The sequence below is a fragment of the Micropterus dolomieu genome, linkage group LG19 (genome assembly GCF_021292245.1).
Source record: "Micropterus dolomieu isolate WLL.071019.BEF.003 ecotype Adirondacks linkage group LG19, ASM2129224v1, whole genome shotgun sequence".
Classification (NCBI taxonomy): domain Eukaryota; kingdom Metazoa; phylum Chordata; class Actinopteri; order Centrarchiformes; family Centrarchidae; genus Micropterus; species Micropterus dolomieu.
Window position 1 is genome coordinate 11,442,969 of NC_060168.1, and position 6,000 is coordinate 11,448,968.

The following is a 6,000-nucleotide window of genomic DNA, read 5'->3' on the forward strand; positions in this document are numbered from 1 at the left end:
GGATTTTTTTTGTCATCATGAAGTCATCATTTTGAACTGGTAGCCTAGGCCTATATCACATCCACACGATGAAGCAGCTGTACAGAAGGCTTTATTCCACTGCTGCTCGTAGTCCATACAGATTAAAGCCCTGATTCCCTTCGGTCAGGCTAGTCATCCTAAAATAGACTACGACGGGAAGCCACATCATCATCTCCTGCTATTGACGCTATAACCTACAAGCTCCAGGTTTATAACAAATGAACAGATTTAGTTTTAAAGGACCATATGGTGCCCAAATAGCATCACTACAGCAGCCTACAGGCTATTTATCAAGCAGGCCACAGTGCGACCTGTTTGCTGTGATATTTCCTTATATTTATCTCCTTCTTTAATATTAACCTACTATGCAGTGACTTATTTTTGCTGTGATATTAGCATCCCTGTAGCTGCAGCCTCAGGTTATCAAAAAAGCAAAGCCTAAAGGGAGTCCCCCATCCCCGACCCCCTAACATCATAGGTTTAAATACCTTCGGTTGCATAGTTGTGGTCGCGAAGGAAGCTGTTGTTGATTTTCCGGGTGTCACTCTCTTCCTCCATTGATAAATCGGCTGATTCGGGATCCTGAAAGCGGCAGAACTGCTCCCATCATGCCCGGTACCGTCAGCAGGCGGGCTGTGGGACCAGCGGGGGGCCTGTCATGGCTCCAGATCTTCGGTGTAATCAACACAATCACAATCAAATACCTGTGGTGGTGGTGGTGGTGGTGGTGGTGGTGGTTGTGGTGGTGATGATGATGGTGATGATGTCCACACCTCAGGACGCATCAATTGCGTCCGCGACGCAGTGACAGTGATGATCCCAACAGTGGAGTTAATAACCTACCCTAATTATGATAGCGCATTAAGTCCTCTGCTTCAGAAAACTCATCGAGGTGTAGCCTGTGTATCTCCCAAAGATATTAAAATGAACTCTTTACCACCACAGAGCGTCTTGAGCTGGTCCAAATCGAAAGAAATGTTACGTCTGAATCCGCAGCAGCAGCAGCAGTAGCAGAGCACTCCGTAAATCTCTTTCGGAGGATTTGAGTTTAGGCAGGCTAGATTTGCCCCCTCCCAGTGCCAGCGGGGCGGGCGGGATTATGCGTCAACAAGCTTGCTCCGATCACTTCAGCATTTCCGTGTCAGACTCTCGGCTCCACGCATCTCCAGCGTAGACCTTTCTGTATCCAGATCCTTCAGGCTCTCCTCTCTTTTTCTCTCTCTCCCTCTCTGTCTCTGTCTTCATTCACCGGCGCCTGTGATCCCGGCAGCTCAGCTGACTCACTGTGCCAGATAGCGCAGAGCGAGCTGTACTGTAGTCACCCACTGTGCTGCTGCTGGCTTCAGCAAAGAAGGGCCCCTCCCATGCTGCCTGGCGGCTGGCTCTTTAAAAACCACAAATGTGACGCTCACGCGAACCACCACCACAGAGAAGGAGTTTAAATTCTGTCCGCTCACAGCGTGATGACCACCAACAAGTTTCCTTCATGTAAAGCTGACAGCTGCCTTATGGCCTGATAGCAGGTTGCCTTTTTAAGCCCAGTAGATCCTGCACCATCATCCCTTCATCCTTCTGCAGAGGCATCTATACATGAGATATACAGATCGAGCAGTGATGCTTTATTATGCTTTTCCTCTGCATCTAGACTTGGTCCCCTGACAGCAGCTATTCATGCCAGGGAAGAGCCAACAGAGGCTTTATAAGATGTGTTATATGAAGGGCATGACATGGCACATTTTTATCTAAACACCTGAGAGAGGGCATGGAGTTTAGATTCAGAGATATCAGGGCAGGGAGGGACACAAACGAGAGAGATAGACAGGGAAGGGTGAGTTGAGTAAGGGAGAAGACTGGAGAGCAACCAAGAGGGCCAGAAAAGAGGGCAGAAGAAAATGAAAAATCCCAGACGCTGATTAATTAGATTAGTAGGTCCACCGTCTGAACCTCTTTCTGGAAAGATCTCATTTCCATGCTGAGTTTAATAACACCACACACAACAAGCCTTCTTCTAGTCAAACTGTAATCTTTGATGAGTGTGTGTGTGTGTGTGTGTGTGTGTGTTGTTGCATCATGCTCACAGGGCATCCCTGCCCTTATCTACTCACTTTACCCTAAATCTCTCAAGCTCCACAAAGGGACTGGGTATCTCCCCTGCACGAGCCTCAACACACCCACACACACATACAGCAGCAGCAGCAGCAGCAATAAAGAGATTGTGGAGCCCCCTCTCCTAAATGCATTAGCTCTCTAATCCACAAGACCATTTGCACATCCAATCCTCTGCTCCTCTGCTAATGGGGATCTGGCTGTGAGAGTGGCAGGCTGCTTAAAAACACAGGGCCTTCCTACACATGCTATTTTACACCCCATCACCCACCAACCTCCATCTCCATTGGAATACATTACAGGGCGTTAGCCATGCAGGGGGATGATGAAGGCTGGTGGAGCAACGGCGAGGGCCTGTGATTCACATGCTTCCATATTTACAGTCCTCTGCTTCCCTAATGAAATCTGCAGAGAAGCTCTTCCATCCTTGACCCGCTCAGATCTGACTGAGTAGTCAGCGGCGCTTCCCACCTCTATCAATATTTAAACAGGGTCTACGAGGACAAAAGAAACACAAAGCGTTCCTCTTCCACAAAGATTTCGGCTAAGTTACAGCTGAGCGGCAAGACCGAATGAAGTTGAAATGGAATCAGTGAAACAATGGACTTAGTAGAATGAAGCTGCATGGATGAGAGATTCAGGTTTGTCAGATTTTGTTGGGAGGTGGGAGGTGGGGGGGGGGGGGGGGGGGGGGGGGGGGGGGGGGGGGTTTATGAGGCAGAGAGATGAAGGGCAGGAGTGGCAGTTAAAGGCACAGTTCAGTTCAGTTCAGTTCAACTTTACTGTCAGACTCGGGGTCCATTAGAAAAACATACAACATGGGGGTAACAGAGATATTTGACTGTGTAATGAAGGAATAAGGGGAGAATGCTGCTCGGAGCCAGAGCCTGGGACCAATGCTGCCTTTCTGCTTCCGTCCCATTTACTACGCATATATGCCAATCTCCTCTCCCCTCCTTAACCCCCTTCCACTTCCCTCCTGCTAAGTCACAATATGACCACACTGGCTCCTAGGCCAGCAGGAAGCATCTCAGAGCAACAACCCTGACTAGAAACCAGTTTGGCTCTCAAATTGATGCAGTCACATGACCTAGCAAGTGATCCCAGGTCGATGCACACTTATTCTCAGAGCTTTTACTCTTTTTAGAAAGCGTCAACTGAAACCCTGTGGCTCATTTAACCCTCCCTTCCTCTACCTCCAGCTACTTGTTCTCCTTTGCCACCTCACTTCTCTCGCTCATTATGCCCCATCTCCCACTCCGCTGGATAAGAGACCAGTGACAGCGAGTCCACAGCCCAGCTGCTGCATGTCAGACTTGCAGGAAATGCTCGGGGGGGGGGCACCAGAATTGGAGAGCGTGTCCTCAATTCTCCTCAATCGTATGGACAAAGTGGGTTAAATTAGGCTGTACCAGCCCAAACATGGGGACACAATCACATGGCAATGATATTTTAGTCATGCCCAATTGCTTTCCTTGATGTGTGGTAATTGTTTGACCTGTGGAGGCCGGTGTTGGGCTACAGGCAGGAAAGACACTGTCTGCATACCAAGCACCATACATGCACACACATGTACACAAGTATAGATATTTGACTACACAGCAGCTGCACAGCACAATTATACTCCACCTCCACATTGCAATTCCCTCATATCTCAAGATTGCAGTCAATGGTATATTGACCACTGAATAATTTCTGGTTTAAATAGGCTAAGATATTGATTGGTTTCATCCAGTTAATCCAACAAATATGAGATTAAGATAAATCAATACAACATCTGTTTAAGACCCATATTGTTAATCATATTTTGAAATGGATTAAATAAATAATGGAATAACTAATAGTGGGAAACCTTACATTGTACAATAAATTAACTGTAGACAGTGATTAAACTGTATCCTTTAGAACTGTTACAAAATTGCATCTGAAGATAAATGAAATAAAAGATTTTGGCAAATCAGTGCATAAAATCGTATCAAATATCTTCAAACACAAGATACGCACTACTAAATGTTGATTTCCTGTGACAAAATGAATACACTATGTCAGACAGAATGAAGGAAAAAAAAATCTATTAATGCTTTTAAAGGTGTAAAAGTTTGATTTTCAATTGTTCTCCAGACCAAAATGTAGCACAAAAACATACAGGACCCCTTTTGCAGAAAGACTCCCTTTATTTACATGCTTATTGTTTAGTCACCAAATGTCTCATTCTGGCATGATGTATTATTTTTATATTCAGGACAGGTCAAGGACTCATAAATGCCAGAATTTGGCATGTGAGTGGTAAAATACTGTCCTGTGATACCATGCTCTAAATTGCTTACATACTAGGCCCAGAGGGTTTAAGGTAGTGATGGGGCTTTTAAAAAGTAACTTCTGCCATCTTTGCTGGACAAGGATGAAACCTTATAATATGATTATACTTTCGCTGCCTGTTTGCAGCATTCAGGTTTACATCTCCTCCATGTTATTAAACAAATTAGGATGAACATCATTCAGTAGTATGAGATTCTACCTCCAAAGCATTCATTGTCTTCCATTAGCCATGCAACCCACCCTGGCAATAAGAGCAGCTAAACACATGGGGGTAATAGGATTGCCCTGGCAGTCCATCTGTCAGTGGACTGAGCAGCAGCAAACCCCGTGAAAGCAGCACCCTGGCCTGGATACACCTGCTTATTCTGCCCCTTCTTTGCACTCTTCTCTGGAGATATTTATTCAGTATTTAAACATAACCTTTGTGAGAGTAAAACACATCCATTCAAGTGTGTAAATGCCATAAGGAGTAGAAAAGTAAAATGTTAAACAACACATGCTCTGTTGGGTGTTTATAACTTGCCTTTAAATATTATAAAATGCAGTACTATTTGTTAATAGTACAGAGTTAAGAGTACAGATAAAGATACATGGCTGTAGCTGGTGAATGAATGGAGTGCAAGAGACGGTGGAGGAGGAATACGAAGGACCTGGGAGAGGGAAGGAGAGAAAGATAAAAAGATGGATGTATAGTTTTGGTAGAGGGCATTAAATCAAGCCTAGAGGCTGTCCCTAAATCAGCCGGCTTTACTCTTGGTGTCATTCCAATTACATCAGGATGAGACTAATGCTCCATTGCTCCGAGACTTCAGACCAGCAGGATTGGATTTTCTGTTTCCCCCTGACTCTCCGTTCCCATCCCCCAACCTTCCCCCTCTCTTTTCCTCCCTTGATAATGAATTAATTGAAAAGAAAGCATGTACAATCATTAGCTCAGGGTGATGCATTTTGGATGAAAATTAATCAACTGAAATGATTTCGCTTGTAGCAACGCCGCTATTTCATAGGCTCTACCACACCTCGAGGGTGTACAGATGCACACATGACCCATGCGGATGTCTACATAAGCAGGTTCCCTGTCCCAAAACGTACACACGCATGCACACTTGCAATTGTTTCTGTTGCATTACAATGTTATAAGAGGTAAAGAGACATACACATTAGCTTGAAAAGTGGGGAGAACCATGCACACATTGCAGATTTAGATTTGTTTTGTGAATATACAGTCCAGTCTCGTTGAAAGAAAATGGTGCCACTTAAAAGAAAATCATTGCATTGTATCTCTCTGGTTGCTAGGAAACTGCAATTGAACGGGCATTGCAATGCAGCACAACAGCTGTCAACATAATTGGACAATTAAGATCTTAAAATGTCATAATTTTGATCATATTCATCTCAATAAAAGGTTCAAGCGCGTCCCAACACATTTTCTACCAGTTGGGTTAATGGGCTGAACAAGAGGAGTGGAGCTGGATTTCATTAGTGAAATGATCAATGATGCATTAAGGGTAAGGATACAAGAAATATACAACAAAGCACGGTACCATTCGTGTT

The 6,000-nt window shown here is 44.8% G+C and overlaps 1 protein-coding gene across 2 annotated transcripts in view; it reads right to left on the bottom strand.

Annotated features, from left to right (window-relative positions):
* The window catches only part of ppp2r2ba (protein phosphatase 2, regulatory subunit B, beta a), a 43,680-nt gene that overhangs the window by 18,818 nt on the left and 18,862 nt on the right, over positions 1-6,000 (bottom strand). The window contains exon 1 of one of the 2 annotated variants that reach the window (XM_046030049.1): positions 510-635. The exons of the other annotated variant lie outside the window; for it this stretch is intronic. Coding sequence (XP_045886005.1) covers positions 510-579 — 70 coding nt within the window. The 5' untranslated portion in view covers positions 580-635. Of the gene's footprint in view, positions 1-509; positions 636-6,000 lie in introns of those variants that run through there. 2 annotated transcript variants of the gene reach the window in all.